Genomic DNA, 25,356 nt, shown 5'->3' on the forward strand with positions numbered 1-25,356 from the left:
CTATGTTGGTTTTCCCATGGCACGGCTCAATTATCAAAAATGTTTGCTCTTACTACCTTGTATTCCCTTACTAACATCCCCAGCGCTATTATATTTTGCAAAAAAAAAAAATGTTTTTGTTCATTTATTTATTTTTCAATACATTTTTTTTTTTATATATACAAACTACAAATGAAACTTCTAATGAAGAACTTTAACTCTCATAGCACTTCTTTAGTGCTGGTATTCACTTAAATTAATTTAAGAAAGGACTTTTTACGATTTTTTTTTTAAATATGTTGGGGGCAGGTTTACTAGACGAGACGGCATTAATTAAGGAATATACAGTATGCAAGATCATGATTTAGCATCTCATATGAAATTGCAAATTCAAAATAACTTTTACCAAAAAGAAAAGATTCAAAATGTACAAAATGCTGTAGAAACAATATCTAATTGCGACAATAAAATGATTATAGTTCAACTATATTGGTAAAAACAAGTTTCTAAATTGTGACTTAAAAATTACAATCAATTTCTATGAACTGTAAAAGAAACGGTCAAAATATAATCTGTAAACCATGCAACATTTCAATTAATACAGTATTGTAGTATTAAAATTTGATTGCATTTTAAAATATTAATATACATACTTATAAATCCAACCTGAAAAAATCCTTGAAATTTAATTAAAATCACATTAAAAACTGGCAAATACCATTGACGATAAAAACAAACATCGTGAAAATGATGATGATGGGAATGATGGTGATAGTGATGATGAAATGTTAATGATGAAAATGATGATGATCCCGATGATAATGAAAATGATCATGATTAAAATGTTAATATGATAAAAGTGATAATGACATTAACCGTTTAATTATGATTTATCATAACTTTAATGACAATTTTCTTATCTTAACAAAAATGGCAATGAAAAAGTAATGGTAATGATGACAATGACTGTTTAACATGTAAATTAAACTAAAATCTAAGACAACCTAATGGCCCAAATAAGCTCATGTGAGTATTTTTGACCAATGTTTAAAATGAAACTAACCTTAAATCAGCAATATCTTGCCATGCCATGAGAAAACCAACATACTGCATTTGCGACCAGCATGGATCCAGACCAGACTGCAGTATGTTTGTTTTCTCATGGCGCGGCTCAAACTACTATAGGATCCAGGAAATGCCTTAGAGTTCAATGCTCAAGTATTATTCTTAATTTTGTTCCATTACCAAATGTACCTGAAATTTCCATGGTTCCATAATGAAATTTCTCTAATAACAAAAATGTCATGTATTAAAACTCTCTTGGTCATTTAAATTATCTACTTTACAAGCACAATAAATCGCTTGATGGGGAATAATATCATTTGGCAAAATAATAAAGCACTGACCATAAAAATGTGCATTTGCACATACTGAAAAATTATTTTACAAGTTTAGAAATACAAATGAGATGACAAAATGTTTATATTTTCAACATACATGTATGAAATTCATGTTAGTTGAAATCTTTACTAAAAGTCATGTGAGCAAAATATACTGAAGAAAAACAATTTTTAAATACCATCTACCAAGCTTGTTTATTTATTTACAAAATCAAAAGCTGCAGATGAAATTTAATAGAAATGTATCAGAATTAAAATAATAGTTGATGAAAAATTCAGTATCATCGTAGTGAATTTACAGAAAATTATCGTTTCTTGAACATTCTGAAGATTATACACATGAAAAATTAAAATGGTAAAATTGTTTGAAAATGAAAAGAAAACGGCATAAAAAACATAGACATTGAACCTTAATGTCAGTTTAGAGTACTTCATAGACGTACAGAGAAATTTAGAAATCAGTGAAACAAAGGCAGTGTCTAGGATAACAGATCCGTAATTCTAGAATCACGACTATATATATAATCACTACTAACATCAATTATGGTTAAGTGTTTGAACATTAAAAAATAATGAATGGTTGAGGTTCTTTGTTTTACTTCTGTAACCCTAGCATTGTTCAGAAATACAGAACTTCCGTACTCCTAGAACTGTGTTTAACGATTACAGATCTGTAATTCTAGACACAGTCCAAAATAAAACAAAATATGTATTGTAGATACAACCTTAGAGATACACCGTATGAAACCCAATGATGAATTTCTGAGACATTTTTTTTTTATCCCTGTAATGGTATTCTAAAACGAGGGTTATAATATTTAGGTGTGCCATTTTTGTTCACATAAATATTCCTGAGTGCATGTTTATACAACATTAAAATCACCAAACAAGCGGGTCATGATGACCCTGGATCGCTCACCTGAATAATATAAGCTACATGTTTCAAATGTCAAACTGATGATAAAATATTAGGAAAGTCAGCAGGTCAAATTCATGGTCAATGAAATTCAGTTTTACAATTTGTGTGCAAAACTGTGTATATTATCAAAATTTCAAGGCTGTATCTTAAAAAACAAGAAAGTAGGTCAGTAGGTCAAGGTCACAGTCAAGTGACATCATATTACTTGAGGTCATCAGGTAATTATAATCAAACAGTCTTGGAAATAGGATCAGATGATTTTTTAAGTATTTTTCCTATATAACTCACATAATAACTATAAAAGTGACCCCAGGGCGGGGCCTCTTTTAACCCCAGGGGCATAATTTGAACAATTTTGGTAGAGGACTACTAGACAATGCATCACACCAAACATCAAAAGCCTAGGTCGTATGGTTTCAGAAAGCTTTTTCCTTTATAAGTCTATATAAAACTTGGGACCCCCAGGGCAGGGCCTCTTTTTCACCCAAGGGGTACAATTTGAACAATTTTGGTTGAGGACCATAAGACAATGCTACAAACCAAATATCAAAGGTCTAAGTGTTGTGGTTTCAGACAAGAAGATTTTTTAACTTTTTTTTCCTATATAAGTCTATGTAAAACTTGGGACCCCTGGGGCGGGGCCATATTTGACCCTAGGGGGATAATTTGAATAATCTTGGAAGAGGACCACTAGATGATGCTACATACTAAATATCAAAGCCCTAGGCCATGTGGTTTTGTACAAGAAGATTTTCAAAGTTTTCCCTATATAAGTCTATATATACCATGTGACCCCCGGGGTGGGGCCATATTTGACCCTAGGGGGATAATTTTAACAATCTTAGTAGAGGACCACTAGATGATGCTACATACCAAATATCAAAGCCCTAGGCCATGTGGTTTTGTACAAGAAGATTTTCAAAGTTTTCCCTATATAAGTCTATATAAACCATGTGACCCCCGGGGCGGGGCCATATTTGACCCTAGGGGGATAATTTGAATAATTTTGGTAGAGGAACACTAGATGATGCTACACACCAGATATCAAAGCCCTAGGCCCTGTGGTTTTGGACAAGAAGACTTAAAGTTTTTCCTTTCGGTTGCCATGGCAACTGGAGTTCTGCATGGAATTCAATTCTTTGAATAATTTTGAAAGGGGACCACCCAAGGATCATTCCTGTGAAGTTTGGTGTAATTCTGCCCACTGGTTTTCAAGAAGAAGATTTTTTTAGAAATTGTTGACGGACAACGCTTGACGCACTACGCACGATGGACATCAAGCGGTCACAATAGCTCACCTTGTCACTTTGTGACAGGTGAGCTAATAAACAAAAACAAATACATAAACAAGAAAGCTACAGTGACCCAGTCACTGACAAGAACCAGCTATTTTTCTAACTATAAGGCTTTTACTACTGCTTTCTGTGGTGATATCAATTGCTTCAGAAAGTGTATGTACATGGTCTTGAGGCGATTACTGAAATTACTACCTCAACATACATTAATAAGGACATGTTCATTTCTGAGAACTGCAATGCTTTGTAACAAAAAAGGTCACTGTCCCATTTGGAGTCTAAATATCATACAAACTCTTTTATGCCACCATCATTTACGACACAACTGTTTGTTTTTTGTTTTACTGACAATCCGCTCATCATTCCAAACATTACAGAACAGTGCTTTATATAAATTTAAATCCATTTCACATAGAACATCTTCTGAGTGATCATATTCTCAAATGAATGATAGCTTCTTGAGACATTTGACAGTAAATATTTTACATACATACTTTACGCTAACATGAAACAACAAAATGTAACTTAAAATATGGCAATAATTACACAAAATATAGCACCATTAGACATATAAACATACAAACAATACCCAGCAAATACCAGACGAAGCTAAAAAGACATTACACATTGACAATACAGAACTGCAGATCGAATAATAATATGAGCCACGTCATGGGAAAACCAATATAGTGCATTTTCGACCAGCATGGATCCAGACCAGCCTGCGCATCGCTCAGTCTGGTCAGGATCCATGCTGTTCGCTTAAGGTTTCTCCAATTGCAATAGGCTTTGAAAGCGAACAGCATGGATCTTGACCAGACTGCACAGATGCGCAGTCTGGTCTGGATCCATGCTGGTCGCAAATGCACTATGTTGGTTTTCTCATGGTGCTGCTCATATTTTGTGCTGACTTTATTTAGCAATATCAAGGTTAGCAGTCTACTTCATGGAGTTAAGAATTTCCAAGGGTGAATGTTTGTGCAGATTTAAATATTCATAAATATTTTGAATTCGCAGGAGGCATTAATCGCAAATATTTGCTAAATTAAAACCATTGCAAACATTATCTCATCTACAGTACATACATCTATGACAAAAACATTTTGTTCAACTTAGATATTTTTTATTGTAGACAAACTTAATAGCAGTTGAAGTTCCTTGCAATTGCAACTATTTCATGTTCCATCATTAGAAATGGTGTTGCTTCTCTCCTAAGTTTCCGAGACTTGTGTACCTCGTGCTTCTTGTCTGGTCTTTTTTTTCAGGCATGTGATACCATGGAGGATATTCTGTATCAAATTGCTGCAGTTTATGTTAATGAACAACGACATTGAAGCATGTATGACAGCTTGTCATCTACAGATTTAACATTTCACATTTACATACATGTCTGCTAAGCACTTCTGAAGAAAAGTTGCATAGAGTGTACATGAATCTACAGCAGTGTATCTAGAAGAAAACACCCGTCCACTGTACATATAATTTGTATACTGGCCATTTTGTAGTGAGTTATCACAGGATTACATCCCTTGAACCAATCAACTGACATCTTGAAGTCACATGACATCCGACTGACCAATCAAAATGCCACTGAGTATTTAAAACTGTCACCTGATCATGACATTTATTTTTGTCATGAAATTTTCCCATCAGTATGTTTTTCCACTGGTTTATAAGGGACTCTTTTTGGCTTATTGGAATTATTTTGTCCTGAATTTCGTGGTTTAAATATGTTTTTCGAAAGAGGAGTATCTGGGAAACAAGAAGCGCCATCTGTATCGGAACTAGCGGGATACAAAGCGTCAGTCTCTGACGTGTTCAGCTTCTCCTCGCTCGTACAATTAGAGCTGACAACAGATACCCTGTCCTGTTAAACAGAAATAGATACATTTACATAATAAAATGCTCACCTAATTTTTATATCTAAGAAAGAAAAACAAACTTATCCAATAATAAATATTTAATTTAGACCTACTGTAAAATCAATTTAATTTTCATGGTGGACTAATTTTCCAGGAAATTAGATCCCAAACGAGCAAATGAAATTTCCGTTTCTTTTATCTTCAAACGATGAAATCCAAAACTTCGCTATATAACAATCCTCTAATGTTTTATGACACTAGGTCAAGTACATTTTGAGATACATGCGACACAACATTGTAAATATTTTCAGTTTACCAGTATAACATCAAAGACTTGAAGAACACTGTTTTAATGCACCCACATTTACAAGCATACAAAACCCAGTTTTGTAAACCAGTCTCAGTATGCAGCCTTGCCATTGGTCAATTACAAGACTGTGCTAGGAAACAACTAATCAGATGCTTGAATTTTTTAGACTGGTTCCCATACTTCAGTTTTATAACAGTAACTTCAGACCCAGACAACTTTTAACAAACAGTTCTGCACTTACTGCTCTCTTATTAAATCAATTTGAAAATATTTGCCACTCTGCAGTTTTGAGACAGCTCTCCATGTCACAAGTTTTATAATCTCAAATCCTGACTACTTGTTACAAACATGACAAACACGTCAATACTTACCGCTCTTTTATTAAATCGAAATATTCGCCACTCTCTCGGAGGTCTGTCAGAGTTTATAGTCTCTGTACTTGTTCTTTGGTAGTTAGGGTTTGTGAAAGTGAGGGTAGAGAAATCCTCTTGGTAATGCTGCCGTCTTCGTTGTCTGTAAATATACGAGATAGTTAGTGAATTTTGCAGTCCTATCTATCCATGAAATTAAATAAATTCAATCAAAACAGTAACATTTCCCATTAATTTCATAGCTTCAACTTCTGGTAACCATGAAGCTGCAAGTTTTGTCAAACAAAAAAAAAAAACACCAAGAAATTACACACAGGTTTATGCAAACTAAATTAAATTTCGAAATAACAGTGCTCCCTCTCTACAGCGGCCCTCTGAACAACAATTCCCTTCTTGCAACAACACTTGCTACTGACTCCAAAATATGCTTATTGTTCTTTATTTTACCTCTCTACAACAACTCCCTCCGAACAACAACCAAATTTTCCATCTCACAAAGGGTATTGTTGTAGAGAAGGAGCACTGTATAATATTTCAATATGCTGAACATGCAAGTATACTGTGAAACCATTGAACTTCATGGACATGAAATTCCATGTTTTTTTTCCAGAACAGGTATTTCACAGTGAATATAAATTCATGGATTTCAACTTCTGAACAAAACATGAACTTCTGAACAAAACATGAATGAGAATTTTACTCGTTCTGTGGTATTTAGTTCCATGGATTGATGCAACCATGAAAATCAGTCCTTGATGAATATTATATATGATTTCACAGTGCAGGTCCTGTTTAAAAAGCTTCGATATTAAACTGATTTTTGCAATATTTGCCAAATTTTAACATGACCATAAAATAGCAAGTAATACATTAGAAACACCTACCTTTTCCAAATAAATATTATGAGCAACACTCCTGAAAGTACCAGAACAATAACAATGGCTAAAGCAATGTATGCCCCTTTCAGGCTTGGCTCCTCCTCCTGGGTAGGGCTTGTACACAGACCCGCCTTCTCGTCAGACTGGCTACACCTGATATGAAAATAAGTATGTACAGAAATGATCGTCAGATAAATTATGTATGCAATATGTGTATTCATAGGAATATAACATTTATTATCGGTATTAGGTTATTTAACATTGTTCTATAGAATACAGCGATACATTTGCACGAGTACCCATTCATAAAAACATACTGGACAAGCCAATAGGATGGATATGTGTCTTAATAATCCTGTATTGTAACAGATGGTTAAATAATCTTTTTAGTCTATGCCAGTTTTTTTAGTACAAAGAAGAGCAAGACAGAGGGATGTTTCATCCACAAAATGTAACAGACACATCGCATTAAATGTTAATTTATGGTGAATTGCATAAGGATATTTTTATTGGTCATGCCTTTAAACATATAGTTAACATGGAGTTGACCCTAGAATCTAAGGTTAAGGTTGTTGTGGATTCGAAACCTTGCTTGGAGAATAGAATTCTTTCATGTGAGGAAGCCATCCAGCTGCCTTGTTGAAGGTCGGCCGTTGTTCCCATGTGACTGCCTCTGCCTGAAATATGCCGCACCATGACATAGTGCATTTGCGACCAGCATGGATCCAGACCAGCCTGCGCTACCGCACATTCTGGTCTGGATCCATGCTGGTCGCAAATGCACTATGTTGGTTTTCTCATGGTGTGGCTCAAATAATGCTTGGAGAGGCTTGTGGGGCCTTCCTCCACCATGAAAACATGGAAAGCTGTAATATCATCTATATCTGTGTCAGACTAATCTTACACCCACCAGCTTAAGGTAAAGGTTAATAAAATGCCAGCGGACTTACCCTAAGCCAGTATTTTCTCCATTCACAGTAACATCAGTAAATACTGCTCTATCCTTTGGCACTGCAATAATAGAAAACAAGCTGTTTGAAAACTCACAGGCTATATATCACTATGACAATGGTGATATTTTTCAATCTTTAATAAAGCCAACCTCATGTAATACTGTAAAATTAAAAAAATTCGGGAGGAATTTATTTTTGCTATATTGGCTGTCAAATGAAGTGAAAATAAATACTTGTAAAACATAAAAGTGTTATTATTCTAGGATAGAATTCCTAGGTTGACGTACCATCATATAACCTAAGCTTTCATGTTTAAAAGAAAATAAAAACACTTCCGATTATAAACACAAGTTTATTTTTCGTTTAGGGTAAGTGTGGATTGTAAGACGGTCATAGTGGCTTACAACTTCAAACGTTAAATGGCGATTGAAGTTGAAAATCCTCACAAAGGGTGCGACCCGGGCATGCCTTAGATAATTTGAACCTCGTTGCGCCAAAGCCAGGTAGAACCAGGCACCACCTTTGGTACCATATAAAAACCAGGTACTTCCGTGTACCATTTACAAACCAGGTACCCATTTTGTACCATATACGAACCAGTACTTCCATGTACCATATGGACTACCATGTACCATAATACGAACCCGGTACCCTATTTGTACCATACACGACCAGGTACTTCCATGTACCATATACGAACCCGGTACCCATTTTGTACCATATACGAACCAGGTACTTCCATGTACCTTATACAAACCAGGTACACCTTTGGTACCATACAATAACCATGGTACACCATGTACCATATACGAACCAGATACCATTGGCGCAAACATAAACCTAATAACAACAAATGTAACCTATGTAAATGGTTGAGCAACTATAAGAACGCCTAGCCCTTTTCGCTCTCTGGCCAATTCTATATGCTCGAAAAAATGAACCAGAAAAAATTGAATTTTGAACCCACGAGTGTCACCAACCCGGTAAATGGCGGCGGCTGGTCAGGGACCCATGAGTATGCAAAAAGATTAGTAATTGACAGTTAACAAACTCAGTATGGCATGCCCTAGTCGCACCCAGACATAAGAATTTTCCGCCAGTATGACAGAAGAAAGATTAGAAGAGAGAAATAAATAAAAGAGATGAAAGTAAAAGAAAATATTTAGAGTTAAAAGTTTTAAGTTCTGGTACCCGGCTTAAGATAACAAGCTAAGCAATTTTAAAATAACAAACAGGATATATGTATCTCCTTGACGCACTCACTTCACATCATTATAACTGTCACCATGTACATCTGATTTGCAAATGGTATAAGTAATCATAATCATAAACTAGGCAAAATGTCTTAGAGTCAAGTGTTTTCAATAAGCACCTTTAAACCTAAGTAAAAGTTAACAAACAGGAATAATATGTATCTCCTAAACGCAGGCACTTCACATCATTTCTAAATGTCACCATGTACATCTGATTACAAATGGTATAAGTAATCAAAATCAAATTAGGCAAAGATGTCTTAAAGTGTCAAGTTCTTAAATAAGCACATTTAAACACAAGTAAAAGTTAACGCTGGTGAATGTAACGGTCAATATAGATATTTTGAACCAGTACAGAATACATTTCCATCACAGTGTCACTGGTTTCATCGTACCTGTGATCCTTCCGAATAAGGCTGAATGATATAATCATTGGCTTCTGAGCGATACTATGATGTTTGAACTTCAAAAGTAGCATATTGTGTCGATTCTGTCTGGTTATAGCGTTTCTTGACTCATGTGCTTTAACATCTGATGCCATAAAAAGTAAAGCATTCTGAAAGAGTGAGAAAAACTCGGCAGCAAAAAAGTAACAAGAATGTTGCAAAAATAGGCAAGTATTGCATATAACGTGTAACTGCCTTAATACTTTACCATATAATTATTGATTGAAAATCTATAGTATCATAAACAAACGAAATAGTATTAAATTAATGCTAAAAAAGGGTGCGGTGGGCGGGTTGTTCTTAAAACGGCCTCGTGCTGAATGGCAAATCGGAAGCACGGCAAACACGTGACTTTACTTATAAATTATCGTCTGCTACGAAATCTCGCGATACATACCATAGCAACGACTTAGCGTTATGACAACCGATGCAAAATTACAAACAAACAATTAAATTGGAATTTAGCCAGAATAAACAAGATTAATTGGAAGGATTAATCTATATTATTCTAGGATAGAATTCCTAGGTTGACGTACCATCATATAACCTAAGCTTTCCTGTTTAAAAGAAAATAAAAACACTTCCGATTATAAACACAAGTTTATTTTTCGTTTAGGGTAAGTGTGGATTGTAAGACGGTCATAGTGGCTTACAACTTCAAACGTTAAATGGCGATTGAAGTTGAAAATCCTCACAAAGGGTGCGACCCGGGCATGCCTTAGATAATTTGAACCTCGTTGCGCCAAAGCCAGGTAGAACCAGGCACCACCTTTGGTACCATATAAAAACCAGGTACTTCCATGTACCATTTACAAACCAGGTACCCATTTTGTACCATATACGAACCAGGTACTTCCATGTACCATATGGTACTACCATGTACCATATATACGAACCCGGTACCCATTTTTGTACCATACACGGACCAGGTACTTCCATGTACCATATACGAACCCGGTACCCATTTTGTACCATATACGAACCAGGTACTTCCATGTACCTTATACAAACCAGGTACCCCTTTGGTACCATACAATAACCAGGTACACCATGTACCATATACGAACCAGATACCATTGGCGCAACATAAACCTAATAACAACAAATGTAACCTATGTAAATGGTTGAGCAACTATAAGAACGCCTAGCCCTTTTCGTTCTCTGGCCAATTCTTATATGCTCGAAAAAATGAACCAGAAAAAATTGAATTTTGAACCCACGAGTGTCACCAACCCCGGTAAATGGCGGCGGCTGGTCAGGGACCCATGAGTATGCAAAAAGATTTAGTAATTGACAGTTAACAACTCAGTATGGCATGCCCTAGTCGCACCCAGACGTAAGAATTTTCCGCCACAAAATAACAAAGAAATAACTTAAATTTCTTTTTATTTCCCCCAAAATTCTTACATACTAGTTAAGAACACGTTCATTCAATGAATCCCATGGTAATATTCCAAAACGGACTGAACTGTTATTATCCGAGAGCAAGCAATTGTATCGCGTGCTTTAAGCCCTCAAGACACACACTTCTCTTGCACCAGCAAGCGACGGACAAATTACTGGGTAACTTCGGGTTAACCTTATAACGTCTGCGATTATTCTTCGTAAAAAGATGACATTAATACATGAATGTGTGACAATGCAAATCCTGGGTGTATGACATATGACAACGAGCGCCACCTGCATAAAAACCTTATGGTACTTCCATGTACCATATACGAACCCGGTCCCCCCCATGGTACCAATACACAAACCAGGTACTTCCATGTACCATAATAAAAACCAGGTACCCATTTGGTACCATACAGTAACTAGGTATTCCATGTACCATATACTTACCAGGTAGCCCTTAGCCATAAAGACGGATCCCAAGATTCCTTTTCTAGCTAAATCAGTAGCCTTGCCAATACAAAAACTATGCGTTTAAAAGTTTTAAAAAGTCTTAAACCTACGGAAAGATGTGCACTTGCGCAATATCACCGGAAATTGATATCGAGTAGCGTGATTACCATTTTTTTTTTTTTTTTTTTTTATTTATTAACAAATCGTGGGCCTTCCCAACTCGAACTTGCCTTCGAATGAGTTAGGGCCGACTCAGTTGTTAAATTCAAAAGGTATACTGATCGTATCCGAAGTATAACAACGATTAGTTTCAAATGAATGCATTATGATTTAAACCGAATTGATACGTTCGAGAACAATGTTTTTAAATTGTATTGTTACATTGTGTTTCGCCAACGCGAAATAGTCCAGAAAAACATACAAACAAAGAAAAAGAAAACCATACAACTAGTCAGAACAAGGTCTGGAAAAGTTTGGACCAATAACCATTATATTAAACAAATTCCAAGTATTACCCTACAAGGCCAAGTATGTTCAAGTTTTTAGAAGTGATACAAAGTACTATTCAAGTTAGCAATGTATTATAAAATGCCTCGAATATCAAAACTTCGATTTTGAATAAAGTACTGTAATATCACATTATCATGTTGTATATTTTCTTATTGTTTCATTATACTGTTCGTCTTCAAATAATTTGAAATGCTGCTGTACCAAATATCGCATTAGACTTATATATTGTTAAAATTTAAATTATTAGGGATGCATATTAGTTTTCAACTGTCAGACCGTTAGTTAGATCGCTCGCCCGCCACGTCAACTTTGTGCCTGAAGACGCCTTACCCGCGAAGCACTGCACCCAGGACGCTCAAACTTCACATGCTGAAAGTACTTATCGAGTATACGACCCCCGCGACCCCGGGGTCACCAGGTCAAAGGCCAGGGCCACAAGACCAAAGCGCTGTGGGGCACCATCCAACACCAGTGACAGCTCATGTTTTTATTTATTTATTTATTTTTATAAAGAAACTAGCACCCGTATAAATATATATGTGGGCAATATCCCTATCGCGTCAAACACTCTGATGACCAAAATAAATGAAGCAATTTCCGATTATTTCACGAAATGGACATAAATTCAAATAAAACTTAAATTTATCAGAAGAGGAATTCAATTCTTCATAAAAAATTACAAATTGTTCTGATGATATAAACCTATATTTGTACAGTACTGTGCCTACCCGCAGGCGATAAAACCAGTAACTTACATATGACTGTGAACCATTATTTTGGTCCTTAATATAACAGTTTTGACGTTTGGACTGCCAATCACAAACATACAACAATCCGACAGTCGAATTATTTTGACTGACAAGAACTGCTTATCCCTATATTTTCTAAAAACAACAATAATAAAATCAATTCAAACTTACCAAAGCGTTACGACATCCTGTTAATACACTTTATGCTAAGTCGCAAAAATTCTATTTATAGACTCGTCAGCCAAATAGGGTGATCAAAATGATTTACCTAGCTATATTTAGATCTGAATTACTATTTTTTACTGAATAACACTACCGAGATAACGGACCATTCCATTATAATCAAGGAAAGTGCACTACACAGTATATGTACTTTAACATGTGTAAAATTTGCTAAATAGCAGTTAAACGCTAAGTTTTTAAATTGCTGCAATATGTCATTATTTAATATTTTTCCCATTCTGATTTTTGCATTTTGCAGTCCAACATCTGAGCTTTATGCATAATAGTATGTTACATTTATTTACTTTTTGGACAAACGAAAAATTAAAGAACGCGCTGTATAAATTCGTAAGCATGCAATTTCATTAAAATCGACCGTTTTTGTAGAATTGGTCTGTATTTCTTTCAATTATCTTATTTTAACTGTTATAGAATTCAAACTTATCATTCACAAGTGGTGATAGAAATATTAAACTTTTAATAGTAAAACGAAGGTACCATGCGCGCGTTGTATATATACGCGGCGCATACGGATCGCGATGTTTCTGTTTATTACTTGCGCAAAGCTGACCCTTGCAACTGTGTTCGTCTGGTTGTTTACTAAATTTCTGCTCTACGGGTATTTCCTATAAAGGGCTCTTTCACGTATCTACTGCTTGCTACGGTCACCCGCCGGTCAATGCGTGCCCTCATAGCTCCCTATTCTAATTTATAAACAAACGTGGTGACCTAACTTTTGTGGGCAATAAATTTATTTGTTTAAAATATTTTGATAAAATTTCACGCAATTCCGATTTATAGGATACAGACTAATTTTAAATGGATTCAGCAGTTCACGCAATTTGTCTGGCTGAATTAAGGTATGTTACGTATCCCTTCGACGTTCGATTGAACCAATATTGTATTAACAGTTGTTTAAACGACATTCTGTCGTACCGGTGTTTGAAACCTAGGAGTGAAATCCACTAACTCCACCGCACCCTTCAATTCGCCCCTACTTATTTTTATATATAGATATATATATATATATATATATATATACATTGTGTGTGTTAAGCTCGAATGAACATGCAAAGTAATAACATTCTAAAGTAAACATGTAGTATTAATATTCTGCATCATAAAATCTTGAGTAATAAAAAGTCTCATTTCCTTTGTTTACGCGGTCCTATGTACCGCAATTTGAAACCGAATTGTAATCTGTGGTAATAGCTTGATTACTACATTCAATAAAGAACAGAATTTCTGTCTTCCTATTACGAAATGACTGCTGACACACACGAACCGGAGACTCAAATAATTTGCGGAAGTCGATAAATTTACCTCTAACATTCTCCATCCCATCTGCGGCGTTTCTCTTATACCTGCCGGTACCCAACCCTTCTGTTTTTTGCCACAGGCATAGCTATCGCTTAGCATATTTGGTATTTATGTCTTGTTTTAAAACGGCCTCGTGCTGAATGCAAATATCGGAAGCACGGCAAACGTGACTTTACTTATAAATTATCGTCTGCTACGAAATCTCGCGATACATACCATAGCAATGACTAGCGTTAGACAACCGATGCAAAATTACAAACAAACAATTAAATTGGAATTAGCCAGAATAAACAAGATTAATTGGAAGGATTAATCTATATTATTGTTATAAACATTTTTTATAAATTTTCATAAAATTGCAAGTACAATGTATTCTACCACACACAATAATTCAAAGTGAATTTTTGGCCTCAAGAAAAATGTCTGACTATATGTGTGAGATTAATGATTCATTGTGGATTGCTTAGTTGCATTAATCCACAAAATAAAACCTCAATGAATAAAATTCTGATTCATTTTATCTACCAATGTTAATATTAATAAATTCATATCCCCACTTAGTCTAAAAAAACAATTTTGGTCAAAACCACAAAACTGCAAGCCTACAAAATTAAATGTTTTCAAATCATTGTGGGACATGGTTATGTTTAATTATTGTGGGACATGGTTATGTTTGTTGTAATTATGACAAAGTAAAGTTTTATACTGTTTAGAATAAATAAAATTCTAGATTCAGATACATTAATTATTGCCTAAAGTATTTACCTGCAATACATGTTTTGTTGATGGTCTTGACATCAGGACACAAACAGGAATGACCATCTGGTCTTGCTAAACACAGGTGTGTACATCCACCATTACTGAACGCACAGTCATTGATTCCTGTAACAAAGAGCATGTAACAGTCTCCTTGATACACTGAGTTTTAATAGACATGTTTGCTAATAGCTTGATACTTACAATACCAATGCTTGCAACATCTGCAACAAATTTCTGAAATTTGTTTATTTTTGGAGCCTTAATAAAGTTCTTTCAACACTTCTTTTAATAAAATGACAGAGTTGTGGTCTGAAATCAACATTTAAGACTTAAAGCAAATGTTCAATGTGCCTTAATTTAATTTACAGCAAACTGATACTATGAAATCTGGCAGAAATGTTTGTAGCTGAAGAATATACATTCATGCAAAATTTCATCACAATTTTTGATAATTTAACAATGACAGAGCAAACAGAAATTTTAGCATTTTCAAGTATTTTCAGACTTTAAAAGTTGATAAGGATTCCAAATAAATGAAAATGTCAATGTATCTTTGGAAGCAGACCAAGGACATCTGGGGTACCAGGGTTAATGTTTGTCTGTTTTTGTTGAGTTTAACATCAGATCGACACAATTATATGTCATACGGCAACTTTCCAGCTTCGACAGTGGAGGAAGACCCCAGGTGCCCCTCCATGCAGTATTTCATCACAGGCAGGCACATAGGTAGAACCACCGACCTTCCGTAAGCCAGCTGGATGACTTCCTCATACTGAGAACTCAATGCCCAGGGGCAGGCTCAAACCCACACCAGTGAGTGGCAAGTGATTCGAAGTCAGCCACCTTAACCGCTCGGCCACCAAGGCCGCACCACAGGTACTGGAGTCCATACTAAACAATGAGACACATTGTACAAAAAATTACTTATGTAGTAAATTGCAAGGAGACAGTTCTTACCTGTTTGTCTATGAGGAGTGACCACTTCAATGTCCATCAGTCCAACAAACAGTTGTTTAATGGTTTCTCTATGTTTACCTGTGCGTTTATCAGCTCTCTCTATCTGTTGGGACTGCCAGTCTGTCCAGTACACATAATCTCCAAACTGTAACATAACAAATATAATCTCTAATCTGTAACAAAATATAATCTCCAAACTGCAACAAAACCTAATTTCCAAATTGTAACAGAACATACTCTCTAAAATGTAACATAACAGATGTAAACTCCAAACCATAACATTACAAACATAATCTCCAAAATGTCACCTAAACACAATATCTAAACTGTAACATATCAGGCACACTCCCTAAACTGTAACATACTAACAATCTATAAAATTAACATAAAAATAATTTCTCAAAAGTAGCATAATCAAAACCTCTAAAATTAACTGCGAAAACAATCTCCAACTGCATTAAATATTTCAAAGCCACTTCACCTTGTTTTCCATTTCTAATGTAAATACTGTAATATATAACTTACCACTGTTAGACCAAATGGGTGGGGTACATTCTGTATCAAAGTCACTCTGTTATTCCCTTCCAATGTTGATGTTTCTATTTTATCAAGTTTAGCATCCACCCAATAAAGACGTTCGGCTACATAGTCTATAGACAGACCATTAGGAAAACCTGCAATAAACGATAAATGTAAGTTGTTTAATTACTACTTCTTCATTAACATTTGTGGTTTCTTAGGCACACTCAACAGAGGGAGTACACTGATTTTTCTTTCTTAGACCATCTGGAACAGATGAAAGAATTTAATTTTGGTTATCATCTTTAAGTAACGGGACACAATTTCTAATAAAATCGAGGACCTTCTCTTTGACAACCAACTGACGTCCTCAACAACTAAGCATTCTTGCTGGCACTCGCCTGCATCATAGATTTAGAAACTTGTAAGGCTCACACTAAATGATGTGAGATGACACTATTCAGGCCAATAACTTAATATACAGCATACCTAGGTTAGAGTTGATGATAATTTTCCTGTGTGTACCATCCATGTAAGCTCGTTCTATACGAGGTCTGTATCCCCAGTCGGTCCAGTATAAGTACCTGTTAATTAAAAATTCAAGTGAGCCATGCCATGTGAAAACCAACATCCATGCTGGTTTGCGACCAGCATGGATCCAGACCAGCCTGCGCATCCGTGCAGTCTGGTCAGGATCCATGCTGTTCGCTAACGGTTTCTCTAATTGCAGTAGGCTTTGAAAGCGAACAGCATGGATCCTGACCAGACTGCGCGGATGCGCAGGCTGGTCTGGATCCATGCTGGTCGCAAACCCACTATGTTGGTTTTCTCATGGCTCGGCTCAAGTGTTTAAAATACAACGGCATCAAAGTCAGGCACAAAACAATGAAAACTAGAAAATGCTTTTGTAAAAAAGCGCATGTCTCCCCCAATGTAAAAGTTCTATAGGCAAGAAGTCAATAGGGGTCAGGAGCGAAAGTCAAAGAGACACTGATGGTTGGCTGCAATAGGGATCATCTACTTGGCATATCCAGTCATCCCGCTAAATTTCAACACTCTTGGCCTAGTGGTTCTCAAGTCACTGTTCAGGCTCCTGTGACCTTGACCTTTAATCAAGTGACCTCAAAATAAATAGGGGTCATCTACTCTGCATGTCCAATCATCCTATTAAGTTTCAACATTGTAGGTCAAGTGGTTCTCAAGTTATTTCCAAAAAATGATATTACATGAACAGGCCACTGTGACCTTGATCTTTAATAGACTGACCCCAAAATCAATAGGGGTGATCTACTCTGCATGTTCAATCATCCTATGAAGTTTCAACATTCTGGGTCAAGTGGTTCTCAAGTTATTGATCGGAACTGGTTATTAATGTTCAGGCCTCTGTGACCTTGACCTTTAACGGAGTGACCCCAAAAACAATAGGGGTCATTTACTCTGCATGAACAATCATCCTATGAAGTTTCAACATTCTAGGTTGAGAGGTTCTCAAGTTATTGACTGGAAATGGTTTTCCATGTTCAGGCCCCTGTGGCCTTGACCTTTAACAGAGTGACCCTAAAATCATTAGGGGTCATCTACTCTGCATGACCAATGATCCAAGAAGTTTCATCATTCTGGGTCAAGTGGTTCTCAAGTTACTGACCTGAAATGGTTTTCAATGTTCAGGCCCCTGTGACCTTGACCTTTCACAGAATGACCCCAAAATCATTAGTGGTCATCTACTCTGCATGACCAATCATCCTATGAAGTTTCAACATTCTGGGTCAAGTGGTTCTCAAGTTACTGACTGGAAATGGTTTTCAATGTTCAGGCCCCTATGACCTTGACCTTTAATGGAGTGACCCCAAAATCGATAGGGGTCATCTACTTTGCATGTACAATCATCCTATGAAGTTTCAACATTCTGGGTCAAGTGGTTCTCTAGTTATTGATCGGAAATGGCTTTCCATGTTCAGGCCCCTGTGACCTTGACCTTTGATGGAGTGACCCCAAAATCAATAGGGGTCATCTACTCTTCATGAACAATCATCCTATGAAGTTTCAACATTCTGGGTCAAGTGGTTCTCTAGTTATTGATCGGAAATTGTTTTCAATGTTCAGGCCCCTGTGACCTTGACCTTTGACGGAGTGACCCCAAAATCAATAGGGGTCATCTACTCTTCATGACCAATCATCCTATGAAGTTTCAACATTCTGGGTCAAGTGGTTCTCTAGTTATTGATCGGAAATGGTTTTCAATGTTCAGGCCCCTGTGACCTTGACCTTTGACGGAGTGACCCCAAAATCAATAGGGGTCATCTACTCTTCATGGCCAATCATTCTATGAAGTTTCAACATTCTGGGTCAAGTGGTTCTCTAGTTATTGATCGGAAATGGTTTTCAATGTTCAGGCCCCTGTGACCTTGACCTTTGACAGAGTGACCCCAAAAACAATAGGGGTCGTCTACTCCAGCAGCCCTACAACCCTATGAAGTTTGAAGGTTCTAGGTTAAATGGTTCTCCAGTTATTGCTCGGAAATGAAGTGTGACGTACGTACGGACGGACGGACGGACAGGGCAAAAACAGTATGTCTCCTGGGGGAGACATAATTAAATTCTATGTCTACAAATTTGACATTTTCAGGCATAACGAAATGAAAGAAAATGCTCTCTCTCTATCTCTCTCTTTCTGCATACTTAAAATGCTTACATAAGAAAACTAATTGTATTCACTTATATTTCCACAAAATTATAACTCGCATTATTTCAACATCTACATGCCAACGAATAAGCACAATAAGAAAATTTATACAAGCAGGGGACAGAAAATCGATTCTTGACCTTAAAATTAATCAAAATATCTTTAAAGCTTAGCCTACATGTAGTTATCCAATTAAGCCATCACCTAACTCTATCGACATTTACTTTCTATTTAAGTAACATACTAAACATTCACAGTTTAAATGGGAGGACTAGTAGTGCGCAACAGTCTCGAACATTTGAAATATTCTCATATCTGACAGTCTCTCACATTTGACAGTTTCTCTCTGTACATGATTCAAATCTTTATATTCAAACATTTTTTGCAAAGCATCACTAAGCAAAGTTTCGTTTCACTATTAATGACTCACCCTTTCTGTGGATATACAGCTACGGCCCTTGGTTGATCCAGATTGTCCTTGATCAGTGTTCGTCTGTACTGTCCGGACAGTTTAGCCACCTCGATCACATCTGTTCCTGTGTCCGTCCAGTACAAGTTTTTCCCGATCCAATCCACTGCCAGTCCATCGGTAGTTTTCAATCGTGAACTGATCAATGTCTGTATCTCTGTACCATTCAGGTTTGCTCGCCTGTCAATCAAATATTCTAATTAATGTATGTTCATGCACAAGTGTATTTGTTTGTTTTGTTGAATATTCAGGTACAATGAAACAGTTTGTTACCTGTATATGTCCAATTTTCAGCTTTAAATTGTGGAGGAAAACCCAAGGTGCCCCCAAGGGCAGTATTTCGGGTATGGACAGGCACCTGGTTAGAACTAACAATCTTTCAAAAGCTGTATGGTTTTCTCACATGAAGAAACCTACACCCGTGCAAGGTTTCAAATATACAGAAATGAGGGCAAGTGATTCAGCAAGCAAGCTTAACCATTTTGCCATGGAGGTCCCCTAACCATCCTAAAAATAAGAAAGAAACCCTTAAATGAAAGAAAATATCACTGACCTGATCACATCCAGCTGTACATCTGTGTAATATAATTTCTTCTCCGAGTAGTCATAGTCAATAGCTATAATATTTTGAAGGTCAGGTAGCGGGAGATACACATCTGTCATGTCTGGCAGATCCAAGGCTATTCTGCGGATACTGCCCCGGCTTGCAAATAAAATATACTCCTCTGGCACTGGAAATGTAACGTAACATACTTGTAAAGATAAAATTATATACTCGCTCACTATTACAGTATAGAGGCAAAAGGCAATCTATGTTTAACCACTCTATCATTATCGTATCCTAACACCAACGTTAAAATAACTATTTACATTGCTTTTCTTATAAAGTAATGTACTTGTAATACAATATAACTTAGAGTTTTAGTTATCTGAATTCTCCATACAATACTGGTTTGTATGCATCCATGTGCTATATAAAAATGAAATATGAAATATATAAACTAAATTTTTCTGAAGTTAGGCAAATATAGCCTAATTGTTAATGTAAGGCATTAAAATAGAACTATCATTAAGGGGATTAACATCTCCAGACACCTCTCTGATATCCAATAAGTAAAAATGTTATGACCATGAACTATGACATCAAGATTTAAGTGTGACTTGAACCTTAAACTAACTGACCTGGGTTGTGTGATCTAAAATCTCCTCGATGGGGAAAGCAATCAATGCTACTTCCAAGAGAACTGAAGAAGACAGGAAATAAAGCTACTTGACTTTAGACTGCAAAGTGTGACTTTAGTTAGCACTTACTGCTTTCACAGCTGACTTTGTCTGGTCGTAACTGAAGTCCTGACGGACACAAACATGTAACACCTCTTCTGTTCGGCAAACACAAATGGCTGCATCCTCCATTCTTTTTCCGACATTTATCCATCTTCAAATTGACTGAAATAATCGAAAGTTTACTTCTGTATTCTTCACTTTATCAATGATGGTTCCATTAGTCTGAAAACAACTCTCCTGTCAAAAAGTAATTTATCCATTTTTCCAAACACCGTTCTGGTCATGTAATGATTTCGCAAAAAGTAGTTCCGTGTAGATAAAGTAATGTAACTATAATTACATACCAAACTGTTACTTTCAAAAGTAGAAAGTCTCAAAGTAGAGTCCTAATAAAATCGTTGTTATACATACTGAACTAACCTTAACTGACATTGAAAATTCACTGATCTATAAATGAAACTTGAACAATGAAATAATTGAGCCGCACCATGAGAAACCAACACAGTGCGTTTGTGACCAGCAACGATCCAGACCAGCCTGCGCATCCGCGCAGTCTGGTCAGGATCCATGCTGGTCACTAACCGTTTCTCTAATTGCAATAGGCATTGAAAGCGAACAGCATGGATCCTGACCAGACTGCCCGGATGTGCAGGCTGGTCTGGTTCCATGCTGGTCGCAAATGCACTATGTTGGTTTTCTCATGGCGAGGCTCAATTAATTTTTTATTGTGTTATGCTGTCTTGACTGACACCATGAAATTTTATGCTGATGAAATTAGATTATTAACGGTATCATAAATTTGACAGTTCACCTTTTTCATCCATATGTACAGCATGTATATCCATAATTCCGGCCAGTTTAGGGAGCACCTGTTGTTGTTTATTGGGAGAAGATCCATCCTTTTTAGCACTGAATACAGCGGTCTTCTGCCAGTCGGTCCAGTATACCAGATCACCCGATATAGCCAGGTTGTATGGGTGTGCTACCTTGTACACCAACACCTGCCGCCCTCCACCATTCAGATCTACTGACTCTATTTGCTGGAATGTAAGAATTGTAACTGAGATATCAAAATCAAGACATACGCAGATAATATGATTAATACACGAGTACATTTTAAACTTTTCTGAAAAGATCTAAAAAAGTGATCTGAGAGAAAATAAGAGTGAATTTCAAAATCATGTTTAATAGCCTGACCTAATTGTAAAAAAGGCTTGGACCAAAAATTATGAAACTGAGGATTAAGACCAAAGTTTTAGCATCTGATTGGTTGATTCTGTGCTCAAGCTTGAAATTGACCAATGGCAGGACAGTACTTCTAATTTGGTCTTAAGACCCAGTTTTATCACCTAAATTTTGGAATAGTTTTCACCAGAACTTACTTCATATTTTATTTTCCTCTGTACTTCCAAATAAAAAAAATCTGAATTTAAACTGACATCTTCTGAAGGGAATGTTACGCTGAAAAATAAACAAACCCGAAAGAATTTCAAATAATATGTTTTTATGAACACTACACCAAACTTAGATAAATCTACTGGGAAAATGAAAAAACAAATAAACCGTACCTCAGTTCTGGCATCTGCCCATAAGATCCTGGATGTTTGTCTATCCACAGTCAGTCCATTAGGCCAGATAATACTTTCTGAGACAATCACTTTACGATTGCCTCCATCTAACTCAGAGCGTTCAATCTTAGGCTCTTTACCCCAGTCAGTCCAAAACAAATACCTGAAAATGCATCAAATTATTCAAACTTTGTGTTAAATAAAGCATCAGTAACTCTGCAATTTCTTTTGTTGGGTTGAGCATCTCACAAACACAACTATAGGCTATATGGCGATTTTTCAGCTTTTCATGAAAGATGAAAACCCCAGGAGCCCCACAAGGCATTATTTCATGCACACAGGGCACCTGACTGTGTACAACCACTGACCTTCCATAAGCAACTAAACCTTTGCAAACATATATTACAACCCGTGGGCGCTTCACCAAAATTGAAACTAGGTAAGTAAAAATTTACTAGTTACATGTCAAAATTGATGGTATTATATCTTTCATGTAGACTAAATACTATGTTACCTTTCCTCATAGAAGAGAGATATTGCCCTTGGCTTATCCAGTCCCTCCCAGATCAATACTCGCCTCATTGAACCATCTAGACTGGAAACTTCTATACGATTTAAACCTATACAAAGAAATATAACAGTTTTAAGCAACAAATCAATTTTCTATTTTATTTCACCAATGAAGCTTTTGGCGAGTATGAATAAATTTGTTTTAAGTTGCAAAAACACAACCCTTCTTCTGGAAACTTTCTAGCTTTTGATAAAGACTGAAGACACCAGGTGTCCTTAGGCATGGGCTAACACTTAAGTAGAACCATCTACCTTCTGGAAGCCAGCTCGATGCTTTTCTCCAATGGTAACACAAGCAAGGCTACTACCCGAAGTACTAAGGACAAGTAATTCAAAAAAAGTCTGAAACTTAACTACTCCGCTACAGAAGCCCTTTGGGTAATTTCTGGGGGTAGTTTGAAATTACAAATGAAACAGACAAAGCAGTAAAATGTATATTGGCGACAATCTGTCGAAGAATTATAAAACTTTTTACCACAAAATTTTAATGTCTGGAAGGGCTGAATTATAGCCCAACTCAATTGCTTTTGTCACCCATAATGTGTTCAAAAGCAATAGAGAGCAATTAAACTAAATTAAACAAAGCTGAGCACAGTCAAACAATTAATTACCTGTGTCAGTCCAGTAGATTTTCCTTCCAGTCTCATCAACAACCATACCATCTGGTGTATCCAGACCATGATTGATCACGTTCTCTATGTTAGAGCCATCCAGGTTTGCACGCTTAATCTTGTCTAGAACAGTGTCTGTCCAATATACCTTCCCTATATAAGTAATGAAAAAATATTCTATACTGATTCTACAAAAGGAACTGGTTTCCCTAATAGAGAATGGCCTAAGATTTATAACAAGGCAAAAATAATAAATATAGAAAAACATTTCCAAGTTTTGACTTCTTAATGTTAATAAATAAGTGAAATTCGACCTCAAAACAATCATCCTTATGTAAAACATCTTCTGTTGTTGAATACAGTGCAATATATTTTCATATTTCTAGTATAAAATTTTTAGGCTTTAGCCAAAGTGTACTTTTTAAGGACACAGATTTAAAGAGTTTAAATTCTGAAAATAAAACAAAAGAATTTATTTATTTGTTCACATTTACATCAAAATTTCCTTGACTGAAGCAATGATGAAACATACCAAGATAAGTCCCCCATAAAAACCATTATCTATAATGACTTTACAATATTTAATGTGTTTTTTAAGTTTCTGTTCCTGCTACATCTTTGGTCTACTACTGTATTGGTATTTATATATGAATAAACAAATTCCACACAGTATTTTACCTTCAACTCTATCCACACTGATAGCTATGGCATTCTTCAGTGAGTGGATAGGTAGAGGAACATCTGCAAAGTAATCCACGTCGAGTGAGATTTTCCGTATATCAGTCCTCTGGGCAAATATCAGAAAGTTACGCATTTCTGAAGAAAAAGCAGGGTATTTTTCAGTTATATTCTAACATGACAAATCATGTTTTATTTTTCAATAATGCATGATAATGGTTGAGTCATTATGACCAAAAAGTCAAAAGTCATTATTATTGACCTGATAAATCATTGTACACTGTATTCTAAAGTAATATTCAAAATGAGTATGGTCCAGGCAATGTGGAGTCATTTTAAAAACAACAGCATTCCTAAAAACTTAAGCCACTAAAACATAAGTGATGAGTCTCTGTCAGCATGGTACTTTGAAAGAATAATATATACCTGTATTGCAAGTCCTGCCATCTGGATGCAGCAATATCCCTGTAGGACAAACACATGTATGACCTCGGGGAAGGGGAGCAGGCAGACAAAGGTGACTGCAGTGACCATTTTCTTCTTGGCATACTGTTGAAACTGAAACAATAGCATATGTAAAGGTAACACCCAATTTTAATTAAAGTCCCCCCTATATTTTTCATTTTTGTACAGGCAATCATGTCTGCCAAACCCTTACACAGCACTGTAGCTGTAGATCTTGGTCCATGGTTATAAAAATTGATTTTCAAGGTCAGTCTCAGCATTCAGTCTTGCCATTACTGCATTTCAAATCTGTGCTAAGAAACAATCAAGCACATGTTGCAGTTTTGAGACTAGTCCTCAAGTCCAGTTTTGAGATTGGGCCCCGATTCATTTATGGCCTAATTTTCTATTTTTTTATATCACTAGCCAAATGTTTTACAATGGGAGAAAGTCCCACACCCTCTAGCATGTAAGGCCTTCACAAGTATTCTGTCTGTATGCATGT

The 25,356-nt window shown here is 36.1% G+C and overlaps 1 protein-coding gene across 1 annotated transcript in view; it reads right to left on the reverse strand.

Annotated features, from left to right (window-relative positions):
• Positions 1 to 416: 416 nt before the first annotated feature.
• Positions 417 to 25,356, reverse strand: part of LOC123536224 (low-density lipoprotein receptor-related protein 4-like) — a 97,390-nt gene continuing 72,450 nt past the window's right edge. Inside the window, exons 20-36 of the mRNA XM_045319202.2 lie at positions 24,834 to 24,965; positions 24,408 to 24,545; positions 23,730 to 23,882; positions 23,063 to 23,168; positions 22,549 to 22,711; positions 21,792 to 22,020; positions 21,008 to 21,142; positions 20,250 to 20,427; positions 19,658 to 19,876; positions 17,034 to 17,128; positions 16,551 to 16,699; positions 16,026 to 16,170; positions 15,075 to 15,191; positions 7,965 to 8,025; positions 7,021 to 7,167; positions 6,137 to 6,278; positions 417 to 5,460 (exon numbers count right to left, since the gene is read on the reverse strand). Coding sequence (XP_045175137.2) covers positions 5,227 to 5,460; positions 6,137 to 6,278; positions 7,021 to 7,167; positions 7,965 to 8,025; positions 15,075 to 15,191; positions 16,026 to 16,170; positions 16,551 to 16,699; positions 17,034 to 17,128; positions 19,658 to 19,876; positions 20,250 to 20,427; positions 21,008 to 21,142; positions 21,792 to 22,020; positions 22,549 to 22,711; positions 23,063 to 23,168; positions 23,730 to 23,882; positions 24,408 to 24,545; positions 24,834 to 24,965 — 2,543 coding nt within the window. The 3' untranslated portion in view covers positions 417 to 5,226. The remainder of the gene's footprint in view (positions 5,461 to 6,136; positions 6,279 to 7,020; positions 7,168 to 7,964; positions 8,026 to 15,074; positions 15,192 to 16,025; positions 16,171 to 16,550; positions 16,700 to 17,033; positions 17,129 to 19,657; positions 19,877 to 20,249; positions 20,428 to 21,007; positions 21,143 to 21,791; positions 22,021 to 22,548; positions 22,712 to 23,062; positions 23,169 to 23,729; positions 23,883 to 24,407; positions 24,546 to 24,833; positions 24,966 to 25,356) is intronic.

Source organism: Mercenaria mercenaria, chromosome 17 (genome assembly GCF_021730395.1).
Source record: "Mercenaria mercenaria strain notata chromosome 17, MADL_Memer_1, whole genome shotgun sequence".
Taxonomy (NCBI): domain Eukaryota; kingdom Metazoa; phylum Mollusca; class Bivalvia; order Venerida; family Veneridae; genus Mercenaria; species Mercenaria mercenaria.